The 19,566-nt window shown below is 42.7% G+C and overlaps 1 protein-coding gene across 6 annotated transcripts in view; it reads right to left on the bottom strand.

Moving 5' to 3' along the window:
* Nucleotides 1-19,566, bottom strand: part of RAB1A (RAB1A, member RAS oncogene family) — a 126,636-nt gene that overhangs the window by 22,226 nt on the left and 84,844 nt on the right. For 4 of the 6 annotated variants that reach the window (XM_070572503.1, XM_070572504.1, XM_070572505.1 and 1 more), the window contains one exon: nucleotides 6,608-7,487. In XM_070572503.1, coding sequence (XP_070428604.1) covers nucleotides 6,608-6,630 — 23 coding nt within the window. In that variant the 5' untranslated portion in view covers nucleotides 6,631-7,487. Of the gene's footprint in view, nucleotides 1-6,607; nucleotides 7,488-11,474; nucleotides 11,723-18,221; nucleotides 18,274-18,890; nucleotides 18,941-19,566 lie in introns of all 6 variants that reach the window. The other 2 variants (XM_070572500.1, XM_070572501.1) reach the window with 2 other exon arrangements.

Here is a 19,566-nt window from a genome sequence, read left to right as displayed (position 1 = left end):
TCATATTTTAAAATTAATTAGTTCAGGATACCAGATTTAAAATTAAACTGCCACTCCCAGGTTTCCACATTTCAAAAGAGTGGTAGTGAACACTCTCTTTTCTGTTTTCTCAATCTCCTAAATCAGGCATCCTTAACTTGAGGTTCATGAATAGTCTCAAGGAGTGTGAACAGCTTGCAACTTCACGCAACATGTTATGAGTATGTATGCACATGGGGAGAAGGTAGGTACAGAGGGTTCATGAAATGTCCCTAGGAGTACACGACCATAAATGGGTTAAGAATAACGATCCTAACTCAAGTTACTGGAAAATGTCTATAGGCAGAGTGGAAAGGACAAAAAAATAATTCTACTTAAGTACTATTGTCATTTAAAGGAAATACATTCAGACAAGTTAAATTCATCATTGTTCTTGGAAAACTTCAATTATACAATTCACTCAATTTTATTTGTAAAGTTTGAGGTACCGACTGCATAAAATACGCTGTGCAAAGACCATACCCAAATGGCTGGCACATACAGTTAAGCATTCCTTAAATAGGAGCTATTATTATTAAAGAATGGTGTTTCCAGGGGCTGGCCCTGTGGTGTAGTGGTTATGTCTGGCACACTCCACTTTAGCAGCCCAGGTTCATGGGTTCGCATCCTGGGTACGGACCTACAAAGCTAGTCGATCCATGCTGTGGCAGTGACCCACATGCAAAATAAGGAAGGCTGCCACAGATGTTAGCTCAGGGCTAATCTTCCTCAAGCAAAAAAAGAGGAAGACTGGCAAGAGATATCGCTCAGAGCAAACCTTCCTCACTAAAAGAAAAAAATTGTTTCCAAAGAGGGGTTCCCCTTATGAGCAAAGGCATGCATATGTAAAACTGCCTGTCAGAATTAGGAATCTACAAACATGGAACAGAGTTAACTGGAATCTATCACAACCTGGAATTTAATAAAGCAATGTATTCTGACCAGTCACAAAAGTACCACAGAAAACTGCATTTCCTACTTCTCCTTTGCACCCTATGTCTTCACATGTTTAAGTCAGTCAACATCCAATAAACAACTGTTCTCTGGCTTCTTAAGGCCTCAGGACTATTTTTTTTTCCCAAATAATAATAATCTGAAACACTGACAGGATGGTCCCAAAGAAAAGCCAAGACCTAAGTCTTCTTCCCTAAATTCTATTCCAGACATGAAAGAAGCGATCTCAGCCCCAGCTTCTACAGGAAAACAGTGGGGCAGGCTGACCACTCCCCTAAGATTTTAAAAAAAAAAAATTTTTTTTTAACATTTTGCCTAAATCTCTTACTAAAACTCCAAAATGTAGTTCAGGCAAAGAGTGGTAAAAAGCTGATAAGCTACATATCTAAAATATCTCATGCACTGGCATCCTACGCCCATTTTTGGTTTCTCGTCAACTTAAAGTATTTTTTAGCAAATCTTTGAAAATCTCAAAACTGGGGCCAGCTCCATGGCTGGGTGGTTAAGTTCACGCACTCCACTTCAGTGGCCCTAGATTTCGCAGGTTCAGATCCTGGGTGCGGACATGGCACTGCCCATCAGACCATACTGAGGTGGCATCCCACATAGCACAACCAGAAAGACCTGCAACTGGAATATACAACTATGTAACTGGAGGGCTTTGGGGAGAAGAAGAACCCAAAAAAAAGAAGATTGGCAGCAGATGTTAGCTCAGGTACCAATCTTTAAAAAAAATCTCAAAACCTTAAAAAGCATTTTATTTAACACTAAACATTTTCATATATCAAGAGAGAGACAACAGTAGATAACATTAGCAAAAGGAAGCTACTCTTACCTATCAAAAACAAAACAACTATTACAACTGCAAGTAGGAAAACCACCATATATGTACAGTCAAAGTTGCCAAGGAGAGAAAACACACATACACAGCCAAAGGACTGCTAATAGGATGTGAATATAACAAGATATTAGCACATAGGTAAATTACTAAGACTGCTTCCAGAACAAGGAAGACTGAAATATCCAAGAAATAAAATTACACAAAAAGCAAAATTCTCTTTAAAAGCCAACTAAAGATTTGGCAAAGAGAACACTTGATTCTGAAGCTCTTCCATCTTTAAGACATTAAAAAAAAATTTTTAAAGATTTATTTGCTGGAATATGTAAGAAACTGTCAACATCCCTCATTTTAACTTAATTATGATGAAAAGGAAAAGAAAATTTTTTTTTTAAAGACTGGCATCTGAGCTAACAACTATTGCCAATCTTTTTTTTTTTTTTCCTGCTTTTTCTCCCCAAATCCCCCCAGTACATAGTGGTATATTTTAGCTGTGGGTCCTTCTAGTTGTGGCACGTGGAATGCCGCCTCACCATGGCCTGATGAGTGGTGCCACATCCACACCCAGGATCCGAACCAGCGAAGCCCTGGGCTGCTGCAGCAGAGCATGCGAACTTAACCACTTGGCCACAGGGCCGGCCCCAGGAACAGAAATTTTTAAATGCAAAATTTGAGTTATCTTTAAATGATCCCACAAGATCATACATTCATGCTAACCTCTTAAGATGCACTTTGTGGAGATTCTATATAGCTAACGGAAACGTACATTACCCAAAGAATTACATCTGTTGATTCTCTACAGACATAAAGAAATCATATTCTGGATAGTGAGAATTGGTTACTTCACTTCTTTAAACTTTTCTGAACTTTTCAAACCACTACCAACACCATCAAAAAGTCAACAACACAACCAACAAAAAGAAAACTTACTTTTAGTTGATTTCTTTCTTTTCTAATAAAAAAATTCTAAAAATTATATGAAAGCCAGTAATGATACACTTATTAATGAAACTACACTCTGTCAGACAACAGAACTGATTTATCTTGCTTTTACTTTCAAACCCCAAGATAAAAGACAGATTTATTCAAAGCACAGTGCTGGGGGAAAAAAAAAAGTCAAATGTTCCTTGAGTCTACAACGACAGAAAAGTGAAGTTTGAAAGGCTGATTAAATCTTGAACCATGATCTCAAATATCATTCTGGAGCCATGATAAAAAAAAAAAAAGGTTAAAAAACATGGTAATTACCACATAATTTTTCTGCCTTAAAGAACTACAGTTGATCTAAGCAGATTACTATAGCTCTTACTAGTGTAGTTTACTGGGATATTCAGGACAGGGACACACACTTTATTCTTAACACATTCCTTATAGATGAAACAGCCAAACAGATTTTCTTGACACCAAAAAAACCCACCAGAAGGTAATGGATTAGGAAAAATGTTTCTGGTATGAGAATAACGTTAGGTATTTCTTAACCAGCGTGCTGAAATAATCACTGCCTGCTTCACCACCTATCTCAGAAAATCAATATCTTTTTTCAGATCTCCAGAAAAAGAAAGCTCTGATCCTTTCCATCTACTTTTTCCACTGTTTGGATTCCACCTCTAGTTGCCTTGTGCTTTTGTTTGTACTTGAAATTCCAACGAGTCAGTCATTATCCTTAATTTCTACCATAAAGATAACCCAAGGTTGTCATTTCCCACAAATCAGCCAAATAACATGCAAAGTAATCAAAGGGACACCTTAAAATTAAAACAGTGACTGGCATATTTCTTATTCTCCTCACTCCCAAAAGCTCACAACTTAAAGACCATAAAGTAAAAGCATTCAGTAATAAAGCTACTAACAGGTAATCTTATGTCAATCAATATAAATCTAAAATCCTATTCCTTCTGAGAGAATCATACTTTCTTTTGTCAAGAGCCCATTTTCATTACCAAATTCAGCAGCACTGATAAAGCAGATTTTTAGTGTCTAACAGGAATAAGATAAATTCGTAAATGATAAACCAAAACAAGGAACATTTGGGGTGCATTCGTAAATATTACCTAGTATACTATTCTTTCACATTAGCATATAATGTGTCTGCTATAACACACATGTATTATAATGTGTAATATTGTACCTGGCATATAATAAGTGGCTATAAATGAGCTATTAAGACATCATGGAATCATGAAAGGCACTCACCCATTTAAAGTTTTAATTTAAGGAAAAAACATAAGATTTTTAGAACAAGGTGTTAAATGGCCTTATATTTGAGTGATAAATCTCTAAGTCTTTCTTTCCTTCTTTTCTCTATTTTCCAATCTTTCTCTAATTACTTTTTTTATGGTAACAAGCTTCATTAAAGACAAAAAGAAGAAACTGCTGAAGTCAGATCGCTAAAAATCTGCCTGCTAGTTGCCCTTGTGACCTTCCCGAATATAATATCCATCACCTCCTCTCATAAGTAATTTTCACTAACGCTTTTCCAAAATTCCCAGATTATTTTACTAGACACAGTCTAGAATATAAACACAGTAGCCAGGTACTGGCATACTCCATGCCAGAAAAAATTAAAAAATGACTTCTAGCTTTGATTCTGTTGAGGTTATTAATCTAGAGTCCTCAAAAGAAAGAATGGTTTGGCACTGTATTTACTTGAGAATTACTATCCTTGCCATTTATTAAACCATTCTTCCTTCTTCCCCCTTGAAAAATCCTCCTCACTCCCTTCTGCTTCTTCAAATCCACTGCTAGTAATTCTCTTACAGGTCTCTTTTCTATAAAGTCTTCCTGGACCCAACTAACCAACCACAAGCCTCACCTTCCTTTGAAATCTTGCTCCTCCAATCCATGCTGCACATCTAGAACTTGCTATATCTAGAGGTATTTGATTTATATACAATCTATTTTCTATATTCCATTATAAACTCCTTGAGGGTAAGGATCATATTCCTAAATCCTGGCACTACTAGAATGTCTTACATGAAGATGACGTACAAAATTAAAGTGCTCTTATAGTTTTCCAAATTCTTTTACAAACACTTGAACCTCACAACTACCCTGAGAGGAACAATGACTCCTACTATCCTATTTTACAAAAGGAGAAACAAATTCAGAAGCTAAATAATTTGTCATAGTTCTGTTCAATTAATCTTCAAGATTTATTTACAGTACTAAATACATGTAGCAAATCTAAGAAATTCCCTGAACAGAAGAGGTTTACAAACCTCTATAAAGTAGCAAATCCATGTACTTTATTGTTGCCAGGAAAACTACTAAATTAGGGACCTCAAGTTCAACTCTGCTCAATTATGCAAAACCTTGTCCTTGGAGCTCTTTATAAAGAAATAAAAAATTGCCAACATAGCAAATATGGCTCTATTACACCACTACCCACAACTTCTTAAAGTATATAAAATTTTAATAAAATACTATGGCTTCTGTTTAGTACAAAAGGGGATATTTCAGCTTCAAACCACAGTATTACAAAACTTGAAGTCAGAATGCATTTTGCAAGAGCCATGTGACACACACATGACAGTCAGCTAAACCGATGGGTGGACGGACCTCTTAGGGGAAACGCTTAGCAGTAAGTGACCAAAGCAGCAAATAAACTCAACTTTTAGGACAAATACTGATTTTATGCTTTAAAAAATTCCACGTCTCCCCCAAAATCTTCTGACACTGAAGAGGAATAACAATTAAATCTCCTCTAATTATTCATTAATTTATATACGCAAATTGTAGGAGGATTTTTTTAAAGGGCCATTAAGGAGAGCCCAACAAAGTCTTCCCAGGGAAAGTGAACCCCAGTTCCCAGGAAAGGTGCCAGGTGTGTCACATCTGCTGGGGTGACTTCTTGAGTAAGCAAGAAAAAGAAATGCATTAACTTTTCATGACAAGTCATGGAACCTCATTCCCTATCTGTAAGCACTCAAGTAGGTAATGCAAAACCTACAGATCTATCATGGGGTCCATTCGTTTCTCTTTCAACCTGACAGCAGTGTCTTCCCTTAATTTGGTAACACTGTCAGAAAGGTGTTCCTACGTCTTAGTTTTAGGTTTTCTTTTTTCTTGACCTACACAAGACAAAATGACTTTCGTGTCCTCTAAAAGAAAATTCTCACAAATGCCCAGGTTTTTAGCAAGGCACTGGGCCTGGCAAGTTCTTAAAGAACTCCAGGAAATAACTCAAAATGAGAACTAAACATTTTAAATCGCTTCTCACCATCTACTCATTCCCCTCAATCCCACGCAGTCCTGAAAAGCATCCATATTACCTGCAACCTGGCGGGGAGGATGCAAGGAGAGGGAGCCAACAGGCTCAGGATTTACAAGTAAAGCTGGTTTCCACCCAGCCGATTCTGACAGCTCCGCAGAGTGCGGGAGCAGGGACTGACAGTGCCCTCTAGGAGTGCTCTCCCACCCCCGCCCCTCCCCTTAAAAACAAGTCCTCCTTCAAAAGTCACTGCCTCCAGAAGCGGCCCCTTCCCACCACCCCACCGCCGACTCCCAAACGCCCCAACCCCCTCAGCAGACTGGTCCTCCGCCCCGGCCCCGCAGTCAGGCCCTCCAACCTGGCCCGGTCCAGGCCCGAGCAGCTCGCCCCTCCAGCCCGACCCCTCCCCCGGCCGCCCCTCCTCCGTCAGACAATGGGGCCCCACTCCCGGCCGCAGCCTCTCCTGCCCCATCACCCTCCCCTCACCGCGGCCGAGGCCGCTCCTCCCGCCCCAGCCCTCCTCGCCCCCTTTAAGCTTTCCCAAGCTGGCCCACCGACCCAGCCGACCGGCGCTCTCCTGCACTCACTATTCGGGATTCATGCTGGACATGTCACTGCAGCTGCCGCCGCCGCCGCCACCGCCGCCCTTGCTGCTGCAGCCGCCGCCCTGACTCTCCGCACCACGGGTAACCGAAGGAGAGGAATGAGATAGGCTGTTCGGGGAGAGCAAACGTCTTCCCCCACTCGGTCCCCTTAGAACACAATCAGCAGCCGCCGCCACTCAGCTATCGCTTCCACCCAAAATGGCCGCCGGCGAACCAGGAAATAGGAAAGCCTTGGACCGAGGGGGTCTTTACATAGCCCCGAGGGCGGCCGCACCGCGCGGCATGCCGGGAAAGAGAGTTGCGAGTGCGGCTGTGGCCGCTGAGACCGACGGTGTGGCGCGGCGGCCGGGACTCCACTTCCCGTCGAGCCCCGCGCCTCTGGCGCATGCGTACTTGAGGGGTTGTCGCCCGCCCCATTCCCCACTCTCTCGCCACCCCCTCCGCCCCTCCCAGTTCCCCTCCCCGCTGACTCGCTGGCTAGGACCTCGGTCGGACTCCCCCTAGCGGATTGGCTAAGGCCGAGCGGCCCTGGTGATGTCATCAGTGAGACGTGGCAGCCGGGCGAGTCAGCGCCCCACGGGGGAGGAGGGAAGGGAGGGGCAGAGGGCGGTGCCAGCCGCCGAGGGAGGGTGGGGGTGCGGGGCGATCAGGGGACTCCGAGGGTTGGGGAGAGACGCGTCGGTCCGGGAGGAGTCGCTGAGTGCCGAGGCCTGGAAGGAGGCGGGGTTGGAGGCCACTCCTGGCTGGTCCTGCCGCCCGTGGGGTTTTCAGCTTGAGGCTTGAGCTTCCCGGCTGGCCCCAGCATGTCCGCTCTGAGGACGGAAGGGGAGTCGAGGGGCCTCTGCTGAAAACTTCGGAGTTTCTGGAAAATACGAAGCCATTCTTTCAGTTCTCTTCCTCACTCACCCAACCCCACTAGGTCCAGTCATCGTCCAGTGTTGGCCGCAGGCACTACCATTTTCTTTTCTGTTTTTTTACCATTCTCTTTCCAGCCCTGCTCTTATCACCGCAGCCTGGTATTGCAGTAGGCTGACTGCCTCTTTTTCCTCTCTGCCCCAGGCCTTTTGCACACACAGCCAGATTTATCTTCCTGAAACAGAACTTTCATTGCGACCCCACAACTTTCAGTGTATCCACTTTCACAGCCCAGGGTCAGCCAAAACTTCGAGGTCTTCCTGTCCTGGTCCCAGCCTTCAAATTGAATTGTACTTATTTTTAGTTGATATTTAATGCTGAGCTGTTCTGCAGGATTGGAAAGTAATAAGCGATAGAAACACGCAATTCATCACTATATAATGCCTAGAAACTCTGGGAAAAGTAATATTAACAGAATGTTTTTTAAAACCTTATGGTCTTAACAGCTCTCTTTAATCAGCTCGGGAATGTAAATCTCCACTAAACTTTAACACATTATCTTGGGTTATTTAATTACAAAGGGCATAGTATAATACATTGTCCAAAGTTTATCTTCCAACTTGTTCTAAGAACCAAGAAAATTATCTCCTAAGAGTGATTGCAAAATCACTTTAAATCCTCATGACACCAAAAATATGGGAAGAAAGCTGTTCTCAGTTCTACCCATTTACTAACTACACCATTTAACCCCCAAATTCCACCATGTGGAACTTCAGCACACAGTACCCTAGAGTTCCTTCACGTCTGGTTGGCTTCTGAAATGAGCATGGTCACCACACTGTGGTGAAGTACCCTGAATGGATCAAGGCTAGACATCAAAAAGTGTTTATTACCTGGACTCTGTCCCTTCCTGGTTATTGTGATTTCCCAGAGGAAAAACTCAAAATCTCCGAAGAACTCATCCTGAGCCGAAAAGACAATTTTTAACCTGTCCCTCCCCTTGGAGGTATACTCCTAAACTTCCTTTAATTAGCTGTTTCCTTTCCCAACAAAGAATTACCTCCTAATAACTTTTAACTTAAGTGAGAGAGCAGTTTAAGAATTAAGTAAAATGGGCTATGAAGCATATAATTCTATGACTTTGCGGGCACTTGGTAGGTGCTAGTTACCTTTCTCCTTCCCTTAACTTCTCTGACAGTTTTCAATGTACCTGCTATATACCAAGCACAGAGCGCCTCATATCTTAGTGATGGGGTTGTAATATGCAAGGCGATCAGGGGCAGCCTAGCTTGGGAGGGGTGGATTGTTGTTTCCTTCCCCAACCTACGACTTATGTGTCATTGACATTAAGACTTCCTCCTCAAACTTAAAGTGTCAGTTTTGCTGATTCAAACTTTAATGTATTTTATGTTTAGGTGTTTAAGAGTAACTACTTTTAGGGACCAGCCCCGTGGCTGAGTGGCTAAGTTTGCGTGCTCCGCATCGGCGGTCCTGGGTTTTGCCGGTTCGAATCCTGGATGTGGACATGGCACCACGCATCAAGCCATGCTGAGGTGGCATCCCACATATCACAACTAGAAGGACCCATAACTAAAAATACACAACTATGTACCTGGGGGCTTTGGGGAGAAAAAGGAAGAATAAAATCTTGAAAAAAAGTAACTGCTTTTATAGTTCAGATTAATTAATAACTCAGAATAATTCATTAAACCAACATGAGCCCTGTTGGCTGCCCTATTGTTGAATCAAAACTCTCCTGGGGCTGTTTGTCCGTTTGCTTTTCGGCTTATTCTTTTCTTTCTTCCTTTCTTTTTCCCTTCCTTCCTTCCTTCCTTTTGCTTTTATTCCCTTTTTTAAAATCAAATATTTATGACCTGGCACTTAATAAATGTGTTTGGAACTTGTTCTTGGAACCATGAGGAATACAAAGGTGAATAATTACAACTTTCTGTCTGCAAGGAAGTTACAACCCAGTGAGAGAAAGACGTGTACACAAACAAGGCCTATAGAGGAAAATGCAAAATAAGTTAAAATGGCATGAGGTGTAGAGGGACAGTAATGAGATCAGTGATTGCCAAGAGCTAGGCATGGGAGGAGGCAGTTGTCTACAAAGAGACACAAGGGAACTTTTTTGGTTTGATGGAGATACTCTATATCTTCATTGTGGTGGTGGTCAGTTACTCAACTGTATATGCTTGTCAAAACTCAGGACTGTTCTCCTAAAATGAGTGAATTTAACCGTATATAAATTATACCTCAATTATGAACCTGACATTAAAAAATGATGTGAGATGGAAGTACAGAGGAGGGAAACAATTCCAACTCAAATTGTTGAGAATGCTTTCATGAAGGAGTTGCTATTTGAATTAGGCCTTGAAAAAGAATAAACGTTTGATCTTTGGCAGAAATGGGGGAGAGGGAGCCATTTATCCTACAATGACCTACAAAGGAACGTGAGCATAACCCTAGAAGTGTGAAGATACACGTGTGTTTGAGGAACAGTGAATACAGGTTCCATAGGGCATGAGCTGGGAGATGTTTAGGTTCAGGTGAGATCTTGGGGAGCCCCCGGTGCCTACGAAGGAGTTCCAACTTTATTCAGTAGCAGGAGAGAGTCAAGAAAAGTTCTGAGAATGAAAGCAAGGTGTTCTGCTCAGTGTTTTAAAAGGAGCACTTTGGGGTTCTATGGAGACTGGAGGAAGGGAGATGAGCTAAAAGGTAGTTACATTCATTTAGGCAAGACACGATGTGCCCTGACCTCGGGCGGCTGCGTCATGAATGGAAAGAGGGGAGAGTCCAGGGAGGAGGAGATAGAATGTGAAGGTACGAGGGAAGGGAGGACCTAAAAGTGACCCAGAGATATCCAATTTACCTGCCAGCGTGGGAACCAAGGCCCCAACCAAGTCAGAGAACAGGGGACCAGGGGCTTGGAGTCGGGTAGAGAAGGAGCAAGATGGACAATGCCATGCAGTTCGAGATCAGGGTTAAAGCCGCCTTGGCATGGAAGTACTAGGACTACCAGAAATTGTCCTTCTGTCCTTCTGAATCGGCACAAAAAATAGAAGCCTGTCAAAGACAAAGCTATACACTAGTTGAATCTCTAAGCATAGACTTCATTCAGTAACAACTGTTGCAATAGGGAAGAGGGCCCAGTGGGAACTGAACTCAATGTCGCTGAAACAAAAGATAGACTTTTTTAAAAGCTGGGATGAGCTAAGGGAAAGGCATTGAGGGATGTTGAGGAGGTTGGTCCACGTGACTCGGTCATCTGGGTTTGTTAACTGGCACTATCTGGAAGACCAACTTTCTGCATCTTTATGACAAGAGGCAGTGGTGCAAGTTAGCGCAAGGGGCCCACTGGGCTGGGAGTGAGAGTCCTCTCCTTGAATGTTTGCATTTCAAAGAGACTGGAAGCAGGAAAGGATTTCTAACTGCAAGCTTTCTAGAGTCACTGCTCTGAGAAGGGGTCCTGGAGCCTGTCTGCCTATCACCAGGTTTTGGCTGGAACAAACAGTAAACTCTCCAGGCAGAGTTGAGCTTTCTCATGGAAGCATCTTAAGGGGGGCTGGGGTCATCCTAAGAATGTGGCCTTGAGCTGTTAGAAACTGTCCCCATGGTAGTTCAAATCTCTTAGTGTATGGGGTTGGGGGTAGACCAAATCATTTGTGCTGAGAGTCTGTAGTTTTAGAGGCGACAGTTGAGACCTCGTTGAGAATAGGGCTCCAAGGAGCCTGACCAGAGTTTGGCCAAGGAGAGGGTCTTGTGAGGACAGAACTCTGGATTTAAGATGTCCAGCGATTGTGTGAGAAACACCCCTTTATTTCAATGTCTCCAGAGTGCCACATTCAATCTACAGATAGGAGGCAGCAGTGGTGAAAAATCTTAGGGGAAATTGTAAAGTTCAAAAATGTTTCCAGAACTCAAACTTCCCGCTCAGCACTACCTGCTCCATACCCAACCTGACCCCAAGCATATGCTCTCAACACACACTCACCTCATCCCCACTTCACTGTAAGGTGTTTTCCACTCCTGCTCTAGCTCTCCCCGCCTCTTCCAACATACAGAAGATCCCCTATTGCCTTAGGGGTGAGAGGTCCTTTCGAGGTGAGCTCACCACTCCTTCACCTCTGCTTTCTCCCTCCGAAACAGGAAGGTGGAGAAGATGTAGACTCTTGCCTCCTACACCCTCCATCCAGTCCCCTTCTCCAAGACTTTCAGCTCAGCGGCATTGGGCTGCACCTCCTGTTGCACCGAAATGGGATGGGAATCAGAGAACACTGGTGCAGTAAACCTGGAGAACATTTACTAAAGAACCCTTGATTCTTTTTAAACAAGAAAGCTAAGCCCTGTGGGTGAGTTAATGACACAGCAGGAGTAGAACCCATGTTTCCTGACTCCCATTCTAGTGCTCTTCCCATTGCCCTTAAGATTATTCGGTCAGGCCCCTGGGAAAGAAGTGTCAGAGAGTATTAAAGAGAGATAATTGCCTTACCAAGCCGACCATGTTTTTAACACAATAGAAGAAATGAAAACCAGAAGAGCACTGTACTCTGTTCAATATTTGCTCTCTGGTACCCCCAACAGTGCTCCGAAAATTCCCAGAAGCTAGTACCATCTTCTATGTATTCTCCTCTCAGAATCCTACATATTCCTAAGGACCCAATGCTAACCACAGCCTTCCTTGTCCACATCAACCTGAAGTGGACGATCTTTGTCCTCTTACTTACCTCATCTGTTTTTTTAGTGCTCATTTAATGCCTCATACAAAGCTGTCCAATTCAGAAGCCACGATCCACATATGACTATTTAATTTAAATTAAGTTAAAAATTCAGTTCCGTTCCTCAGTTGCACTATCCACATTTCAAGTGCTCAACAGCCACATATGGGTAGTGGCTACTATTAGACAACGCACATTATGGAACATTTCCCTCATCACAAAAAGGTCTATTGGACAGCACTACATACAATTAGTTATAATTTTTTATGTACATGTTTTATTTTCCAGTGAGACTGTGAGCCCTTTAGGGACCACACCTTATCAAACTCTATATCCCTTTCCTACCAGCAATCTTAGCACAGCGCTTTACACTTAATAAATATCCAACATATTCATTGATTGGGTCTTCAGGAAAGAATTCCCTTATTAGTCAGCTCTCATATTACTTAAAACTTTTTGCTTTTCCTCAGCCACAAATAAAGCTCAGTCCATCTTCCCAGAAAGAGGAACGGTGCATTGAAGCCTAACAGATAAGAAATGCCTGTCCATCCAGGCGTGGTCTGCAGGAAAAAGGGCAAAGGAAGGGACTGGCTGCCATGTACTACGCCTGCCATACATTCCAGACTCCAGGCCTTTGATCCTCTGAAAAGAACTTCTGTCTGAATGCCTAGTTCCCTGACTTCTACCTCCCAGGGAGTTGTTCCCAATTTGAAATATTCCTATGAGGTCAGGGTGCTGCCAAGGCCACGTGATGTTTAGCAATTGGCAAGGGGTGGGGGGTCGGAGGTATGTTGAATAAAATCAGCCTGAAAATTCCCTAAGTAGGTCTCAGAACCATTCTAGATGGCCTGGGCTCTGGGTGACAAAGGACTCAGCTAGCCATTCTGGACCTGTTTCACGGTGTACCCCCAACAGCCTGGCCTTCCTCAGCTCTCACCTGCCGACCTCATCTCCATCTGGAGGGTTTTTGGATTTAGTTACTGAAGCCGAATCTCTCCTGGAAATCCACCAAGAACTGAACCACCCTTGGATATGTTCAGTCCAGTATTTTCTTCCCTAACATCTTCTATTGTTTTCTAGTTGTTTTAAGTATAATACTTATACCCTTGGGAGCAGAGACCTCATGCCATCATTGTACTCCACCTTTTTTGAGATGATTAAAGGAAGACGATGTTTGTGAAAGTGCCTGCCTGGAGGAGGCCTCAAAAATGTCAACTCCCGGGGCTGGCCCAGTGGCGCAGCAGTTAAGTTCGCATGTTCTGCTTCTTGGCGGCCCGGGGTTCACCACTTCAGATCCCGGGTGTAGACCTGGAACCGCGTGGCAAGCCATGCTGTGGTAGGCATCCCACATATAAATTAGAGGAAGATGGGCATGGAGGTTAGCTCAGGGCCAGTCTTCCTCAGAAAAACGAGGAGGATTGGCAGATGTTAGCTCAGGGCTAATCTTCCTGGGGGAGGGGCAATGTCAACTCCCTCTGCCCCTGTCTCCCTCCCCGGCATCTAGCCTGGAGCCATGCCTCCTTTTTTGTTCCTCCAAGTCTTGCCCATTCTAAAGATGCAGTTTAAAGTCCCTTTTCTCTCCATGAAGTCTCTTCTGACCACCTAGTGGGAAGTGATTCCTCTCTCGTTTGAAATTCCACCACCACACTAGGAGACCCTCACCACTCAATTGGCATAAGTATTGTTAGTTACCCTTCCGTGTATGCTTCTTGAGGACTTTATACTTCTTTGTGTCTCTAGGGCATAGCCCATAGCAGATCTTCTATGAATATGTAGGGTTTGATTTGTTTGTAATATTGACAAGTATATATATATATTTTTTAAGATTAGCACCTGAGTTAACATCTGTTGCCAATCTCCTTCCATTTTTTTTTTCCTTCGTCTTCTTCTCCCCAAAGCCCCCCAGTACATAGTTGTATATTCTAGTTGCAGGTCCCTCTGGTTGTGCTGTGTGGGATGCCACCTCAGCATGGCCTGATGAAGCAGTGCCTTGTCTGCACCCAGGATCCAGACCAGTGAAACCCTGGGCCTCCAAAGCGGAGCACACGAACTTAACCCCTTGGCCACAGGGCCAGCCCCAGGACAAAGGCTTTTAAAGTGGCTTTTAGAAAATATTCATATATCTTAAAGCACTTTACACAGTACCTAACATGTTTTAAGTGCTGAGTAAATGTTGAGTGAGTGAAGTTTCCAGATAAGCCCTTTAGAAAAGCAAATCACAGTCATCTGGTCACTTATATTCTAGTATGTATATAACAGTGATGAGCCTATATCAACCACACCATTGATTGACAAATCTCAGTGATGACTCTTCTTATGGAGCATGTCCTAGTGCTGCTGCCATGGCACCACTTGTGGGCGTAGCACCATAACCTTCTTCACAACATCACTCAAGTTTCAGCTGATGCTCTTGTACGGGAGGAAAAAAATCTTTTCCTCTACCAGTCATACGTTCATTTGCTTGTGCCCTATAAATTAAACTGATAAAAGACAGATTAACAAGAGAAAAACAAGTTTATGAACACATGCATCACGCATACCCATGGGAGCACTCAGAGATGAGTAACTCAAAGAGGTGGTTAGAACTTCGGCTTATATAGCATTTTAAAAGAAGACTAGTAAGTCTTTAGAGATGTGACAAGACAAAGGCAAAGGACTTTGAGTTTCTAGCGGTGGCAAATTGTGGGAAGGTATATATATATGGGGGAACTAACGGAAGATCAGGGCTAGTTAGTAAAGTTTGTTATACAGATTCCTCTGCTGCCATCTCTGGGCTGATAAAGGGCTAGAGTTGTCTCTGATGATTAATATTTGTCCTTCCAGGTAGAGAGGAGAGAGGGGTCCATCTTTACAAATTTATGTCCTGCTTTCAGGCAAATAAGGGGAGAGCGGAGAGTTTTTCTTACATCTGATCAGCTCTAAATAATCCTTGTGTCAAAGTGGCATATTTTGGGGTGGCATACTCTGTGACCCTTCATACCTCAACCAGCCAAGCCACACTGACACATTATGTGCTGCAAGGAACTCATTTTCACTCACTTCTCAAACAATGGCAACCCTTGTGGACTCCTATTTCACCTAATGGCGATATTACACAACTAGGCCAGGCAAATCAAAATCATGAACTAGCAGATAAGCAGCTATATGACAATCTGAGGTCATCATCAGAGCTCCATGTAAAATCCTGTATGGTTGCATGATAGTCTCTGGAATTGGGTTAAAGCGGAAGGGTGAGGAGCTGTTTCTGTGGCCAAGTGGCTAAGTTCATGTGCTCTGTTTCAGTGGCCTGGGGTTCACCTGTTGGGATCCTGGGTACAGACCTAGCACCAGTCGTCAAGCCATGCTGTGGGGGCATCCCACATAGAAGAACTAGAATGACCTACAACTAGGATTCACAACTTTGTAATGGGGCTTTGGGGAGAGAAAAAAAAAAAAAGAGGAAGTTTGGCAACAGATGTTAGCTCAGAGCCAATCAAAAAAAAAAAAAAAAGTGGAAGGGCGAGAAAGTGGAATTCACTTTACCACAAGTCTCAGCTAGGAAGTCTCATCAGTAAGAGTTGCCCTTGTACTCCATGAAATCCATCTTGGTCTGTCATCTACTCATTGATCCACTCATTCATTTAATAATTATGTATTAAGTACCTAATCTGCCTGGACATGGAGATAAACCAATGAACAAAACTGACCATGTCTAGGCCCTTATGGAGAATGTAAATTCTCACAAGAGATTTATCAATCAACTACTCTATTTCCTCAAATCTAAGTCATCACTGATTTACATCATGGATTTAATAACAGCTTTTCAGGAAAAAAAAAGAAGAAGAAAAAGAGCTACCACATTAAATATACACATTGATTAGATATTAGCATCAAAATTTACTCCCCTAAAATATCACAAAACAATGTGTGGATATGACAAAACTCAGTTTATTACTTACAAGTTATCTTGCAAATCTTTGTAGCATCTCAAAGGAGGGTAAGAGCAAAACTGGGCTATTTATTAAACTTTGAAAGTCTGGTTGAAGGTGGGTCTTTCAATAGGGGGAGAGGGAAGTCTTAGCATCAGATAATGATCATGATAGTTTAGAACCAGTAGCACAGCAATTGAGACGAGGGGCTCAGAGAGTCTTGGGGTATAAATTGTGATTTGGTGCTTTATTTTGAAGAGTTGGTAGGTCTTTCAAGAAGGTCCTGGAATCAGCAATAAAGTCATTTGTTTGCAACTTTTATCTTCCTTGTCAAGAGCTTGCTGGAACAGTAAAGTTATGCTGATGACAGCTGTAGAACAGTAGTCATGCTCATGTGTAGAGTAAGCTATGGAGATGGTCTCATAAACATGTGAAAACATGCATCTTAGGAGAAAGAAAGTAATTACACAATTAAGGATATGTGATTAGAATTGCAAAATACACTGTGATGGATGAATATAGGGTGCTGTGGGAGCATATAACTGGGGCACCTCACCTAGTCTGCAGAGGTCAGAAAAAGCATCTTTGAGGAACTTGTATTTGAACTGACACAAAAGGATGAGTTTGGCTAGATTAAGAAATGGAGAGGTGGGGGTGGGAGGATGAGATAGCTTGTGCAAAGGTCCCACGGCAGGAAGTAACATGGTATATCTGAGGACTTGTTGCAAGATCAGCAAGGCTAGAGCACAAGGAGTGAGAGGAAAGAGGCACACAGTGGGGGTGGGGAGGAGATTGCTGTCCACTGCTATGCTTCAGAGAGATCTCTTTTTCTGAGATGAAAAACATTTTATGCTCTGAGATCGGAAGACTGCATCCCCAGAATCATGATCTAACATTCTCAAAGCTTTAAAAAGGGTGACAAGTGAGCCTCCATGCTAGACTACCACAACAACATCAGATTCAAATTGTTGCCCAACAGTAGCAAAACCAGTTCTAGACTCTCCTCCTACCTGAGCTCAAACTTGTCATCAAACAGGTTGTCCTGATTCTCATCTAGAGATCTGGCCATGACCAAGAGGCCAGGTCAATTTAAATTAAGAAAGAAGAGTTATTTCCAAGTGTTTGATTTGTAAGTGAGCAAATCAACTTTTTTTTTAATCTGGGATTAAGACTTCTGCTTTATAGTGATTTTTGTTTTATATACAATCATTCATTAATTTATTAAAATACTTCAATAATGTCTACTAGGTACCAGCTGCCATGCTTGTTCTTGAGTAAAACTTGCTCTGAAGGATTCCAAGTAGTTGAGGATGGGTTTAGAACTATGTGGTCAAGTGAAATCCTTTATGCAGGGGCTTCTTTGTTCTGGTTCTCTATCCCCCAAACGACAATGTATTATTATTTCCTGTGGTTTTGTGGGTTCACTGGGTCCAGCTCAGCAGCTCTTGCTTGGTGTCTCTCATGTAATTGCAGTTGTAAGTCAACAGGGACTGTAGTTAGCGGAAGACTCCCCTAGGTGAGACATCCCACATGGCTCACATACCTGGCTGGCAGTTGATGCTGAATGTTAGTCAGGAGCACAGCTGAGGCTGTCACCCAGAGCACCTACATGTGGCTTCTCTATGTGGCCTGGGCTTCTCACAGCATAAAGCCTGAGTTATGAGAGAGAGCAGCCCAAGAGCAAATGTTCCAAGAGGCAGGAGCAGAAGCTGCTGGGCCAGTAAAGGATTATGCCTGGAACTTCCCCAGTGTTACTTCTGCCATATTCTGTTGATGAGAGCAGTCACAGGTCCTTCCCAGATTCAGGGGAATGAAGAAATAAACTCTACCTCTTGATGAGGGAGTGACAAGGTCACATTGCACAGGAGCAATGGCACAGGGTAGGAGACATGACTGCAGTAATCTTTGGAAAGTACAATCTACCATATTGGAATAGTGGTAATGTTTGGACAGAAACTTGGTCCAAAGTTTGGTAAGGCTTGTTACCAAGCCTTATAAAAAGAAGGAGAGGGATGCAAAAGAATACCATGCATGGCTCTTGCCTTTGAGGTAGTTGTTGCTTATGCTATGTTTACAACTGAGAGAATGAGCTAAGGTACTTCCAAAACCACATACCAGTAAGTACGGACAAATGCACAGGCCTCTTCCGCTCAGTGTCAGAAAAGATCTGAAAAGTAGAAACTCTGTGTGAAAACTCAAAGTGAGAGCCTATTTTGTATTATTTAAAGGGAAAAAAGTATAATCAGTTACACATCAACCCCAAACTCCCAATCAATTTTCTAAGTCACAACTAAAACATTAAAACATTGTAAAGCACCTACATATATGTGAAAATCAATTATATTAGGATGCAAAATGCTTAAAACATTTGCTTCCTCATCACCAAATGATTAATATGAATGTTTATAAATAGCTGCTTTGTGTCAAGTACTGTGAAGAATTTGAGATTTTTATCCTACTTGCAAGCTAAGTTAGTCTGCTACAGTTTTGTGGTTGCTGACCAAAGACAAACCCCCTGCGTTAGGGACAAAGGACGATGTATTACTCACAGCAATAGCAATAGCCAGAGAACCATCACTGTCTTGCAATTCCCTGACTCCAGTTCCTACAGATGACACAAGAGCCAGGTGATGCCTGCACATGTGATGGGTTGCATTCCAGGAGAGGAACACTAAACTTAGGAATCTCCAATTTTGTATGATGGGCTGCAAGCAAGCCCGTTGCCCAACCTTTGCCCCAGAGGGAGACATTATCTTTATTATACTGCACAGCAAACAGACCTACCTTCTGCTCTGGAGGGAGACACTATCTCCATCTTCCCAGGCTGTACTCTCCTTGAAAAAAAAGCACAAAACTTTCTTGTTGGTGCCTCTGCTCACAAGACATGAAAAACATGAGAGCGCCATGGAGAACTGTCTCTCAACACTTTTTGGGCAGTGAAATGCTATTTCCTAGATCAAGCAATAGCTGAATTGTGTGCCCCTTTTCTTGACATTTGGCATTTTCAAAATATTTACACCGAATTTTGATGTTTTAGTACTTGTGTTTGTAAAATAGCAAAAGAATTTCCCTGACTATCATTTTATTATTCAGTTTCAAAAGAGAAAGAGAACTGGCAATATACATTTTTCCAGTCACCAATACATTGATGAAAATTGAGGCCATGGAAGGAAATGATGAGGTCACCATCTAACCATCTGTTATTTCTCCATTCGTGCACTCACTCATTCATTTATTCAACAAATAATTATTTAGGCTCTTAGGATTATGGAAGTGAAAAAGACAGCTATGTTCCCTGCTGTCATGGAGTTTATGGTCTAGTGGAAGAGACAGACATTAAACAACTAACTACACAATGAATTGTTTATTAGAATTGGGATAAGTCCTCTGAAAGAGGGGAAGCTGATCTTGCCCGGGGAGTCAGGGAGGGCTTATCTGAACGAGGCAGGTTAAAGGACAA

Source organism: Equus przewalskii, chromosome 14 (genome assembly GCF_037783145.1).
Source record: "Equus przewalskii isolate Varuska chromosome 14, EquPr2, whole genome shotgun sequence".
Taxonomy (NCBI): domain Eukaryota; kingdom Metazoa; phylum Chordata; class Mammalia; order Perissodactyla; family Equidae; genus Equus; species Equus przewalskii.
The sequence above is the reverse complement of the archived record's forward strand: the minus strand, read 5'-3'. Positions and strand labels throughout refer to the sequence as shown.